Genomic DNA, 2,639 nt, shown 5'->3' on the forward strand with positions numbered 1-2,639 from the left:
GGGTTTTACTTATATGTGTTTGCTGTCACCTGTAATAAATTCGCCTTGGCTACGATGGATTGTGTGATAGAGCAGATTATGGAAAAAACTAAAAAGTATTAAATAAAAACCTTTACGCCATAGTTTCTTTTTTATTTTTGTTATACATTTTCTTTATTCAAATATTCGTCATTCGTCAGCCTATACTTGGCAAGGGAAAATAAAAATGTATTTCTACAAGCCTCACAAAAAAAAAGCATTATTAACCTTAATACATTTTGCTGCTGTTCTAACTGGTGGTCCCAAGCAATTCAGCTCCGTTGTAAACTCCTCCCTTTTTTTCTGCTTGAACTTTTGTGCAAATCCCTTTTTCGAATTGTGGATTCTCTTCCATTAATGCAACCAGCCTTTCTAATTGCTGTTTGGTACTCACGACTTTCGACCTGCATAAAATTAACAAAATTAGTACATGTTTATTATTTGGTTACTATAAAACAATAAATAATCGCAAAAAACTTACATTTTAACAAATTTTCCCACAATACGCTACAGAATCGAAAGCAAAATAAATTCGGTATACAACGAAAATTTCGACATGGGTGGACTGCTCATAATACTAAATTGGCATTCGATCTTCGACAACCAGCGAATATCGAAGATCGAATCCAACTCATAATAGGGGCCACAGCCTTACTGCCGCCGTTACAAACAAATCCATAGTTTCCGAAACGCAGTTGCTGCCATGATGTACAGAATGCAAAGGTGTGACTAACATCAAACCGTTACTCTCAGAAAATTTGGAGGAGTCAACTGATTTGCTATGACAGCAGTTTGTTCAGACAGAGGTTAACAAAAACCCAGCAACCATCGCTTATGTTACATGAACGAGTGATTGGAAGAGTGTATATGAAGATGGAATCCCGCTGACAAAACCGCCTTGTCGTAATATGCAAAATGTCTTTGACAATTTTGCTTCGAATAACCAAATCTTGTTTTCTATCAACATTAGCCGTTGGCATATGCCAAAAGTGATTGTCCACAAAAGTGAGAGCACAAACTGAAAATAAAACCTTGAATTTAATTTTTTCTATACTCTGTTTAAGATGACAACACAAAAATGCATACTTACATACATATATAGTTGACTTAAAGTTTCCGAAAATCGAACCACAAAAAACTGTATACTCGTACAAAAACTTTGCTTATATTTCATTAAATAGCGTAAATGATGGGATTGTCGTCGTGAGCTGAAATTTGTTTGAATTTTATTCGAAAATAAATACGGAACAGTTAAAACCAAAACCAAAACCAACGTAGAAGAAACATTTAAAGAAACACATTTTTACTTGTGAGTATTTCTGAGTTTTTTTATTAAAATTTGTACACAAATAAAAAAAATTTCTTTACATTCATATATTTACTACTGTTCAGCCTTCTTGCATACTTAAATCTAGTTTAAAATTCGCCCTGGTCAATTACACTTAGCCGCGGAAGCCACCACCGAAGGAAGACGACGCCGAAGCTGAAGCGGACGCTGACGAAGAACCACCGCCTAGACCGCCACCAGCAGACGAACTGGCGCTCGACGAAGCTGAGGATGAAGCACTTCCACCACCACCACCACCACGATTACCGTAACTGCCTCGACCGAAGCCACCAGGGCCAAAACCTCCACCATGGCCAAAACCTCCACCATAGCCTCCGCCTCTAAAAGGTCGGCCGAAACCGGGTGGTGGAGGACCAAAGCCAGGTCCACCACCATAGAAGCCTGGTGGACCGAAGCCGAATTGCGGTAACGCCGAAACAGCTGCAATCAACAACGCCAAAGTAAATAAAACTTTCATGATGTTAAACTCTCGTTTAGCAGTTAATACTAAGATGTTTATGAGTTTGAGTTGAGAACCGCGATGGTACGTGCGTCAAAGTCTATACAGTTTATGCGAATGTCTAGTCGCAAATTCGTGAAAATTATTTATACTCCAGCCTGGCGGCTCTAACCAACAGCGATTTGATTTACTTTTTGTGCAGGTAGTAAATGTCAGTTCTGCCTTCGCATAATGCTTTGACGAACATGCTAAGTATGTATGTATGAAATTATGTATGCAGATATGAGTCAGAAACTAACACACTCACTTGTTTTCATGCTCGTGCATCGCTGTGTATTCGGTAAGAGGAAATAGTCGCTGATTGACGATCTTCAACGAAGTACCTGATATATAACAAAGAGTAGCAGGGAAAACAATAACAATTTGCATGCTACTCTCAAACTGTCAATTAATCTGGAAATGAAAACATTCGTGAAGAATCGATTGGCAAACGATCTTCACACACACATACATATGTACATAAATCGTGTGAGACAGCAATCGTAGCTAGCCGAAAGGTTTTCTAATCTCAATGTTGCTAGTGATTCCCAAAAAAATATTTACACATAGAAAAATAAATAAAGAGAAACCAATTCATTATCGCCTTATTTTCGTAGTAGACCTTAAGCTGCGTCGGCGCGGGTGATTAACCGTTAACATTTATCTTAACACATAACTATGTACATACATACCTACTTAGAAGCTGCTTGCAAGGTAATCCTCTATAATTCGTCGTCACGTTTTGCTTTTACAGTGTCGGAGAAAACACATTCAACTAAGTACCAACATAGATTT

General features: G+C 38.0%; 1 protein-coding gene across 1 annotated transcript; it reads right to left on the minus strand.

The window, feature by feature from the left end:
• Nucleotides 1–1,336: 1,336 nt before the first annotated feature.
• Nucleotides 1,337–1,906, minus strand: LOC129248620 (keratin, type II cytoskeletal 1-like). Its single transcript, XM_054888242.1, has one exon. The coding sequence runs from the start codon at nucleotides 1,821–1,823 to the stop codon at nucleotides 1,461–1,463; it is 363 nt and encodes a 120-aa protein (XP_054744217.1). The 5' UTR covers nucleotides 1,824–1,906; the 3' UTR covers nucleotides 1,337–1,460.
• Between the last annotated feature and the right edge of the window lie 733 nt (nucleotides 1,907–2,639).

The sequence above is a fragment of the Anastrepha obliqua genome, chromosome 5, assembly GCF_027943255.1.
Source record: "Anastrepha obliqua isolate idAnaObli1 chromosome 5, idAnaObli1_1.0, whole genome shotgun sequence".
Lineage (NCBI taxonomy): Eukaryota > Metazoa > Arthropoda > Insecta > Diptera > Tephritidae > Anastrepha > Anastrepha obliqua.

Excerpts from the sequence above, each read along its gene's own strand:
- LOC129248620 (XM_054888242.1), bottom strand. The coding sequence starts at position 1,823 with ATGAAAGTTTTATTTACTTTGGCGTTGTTGATTGCAGCTGTTTCGGCG.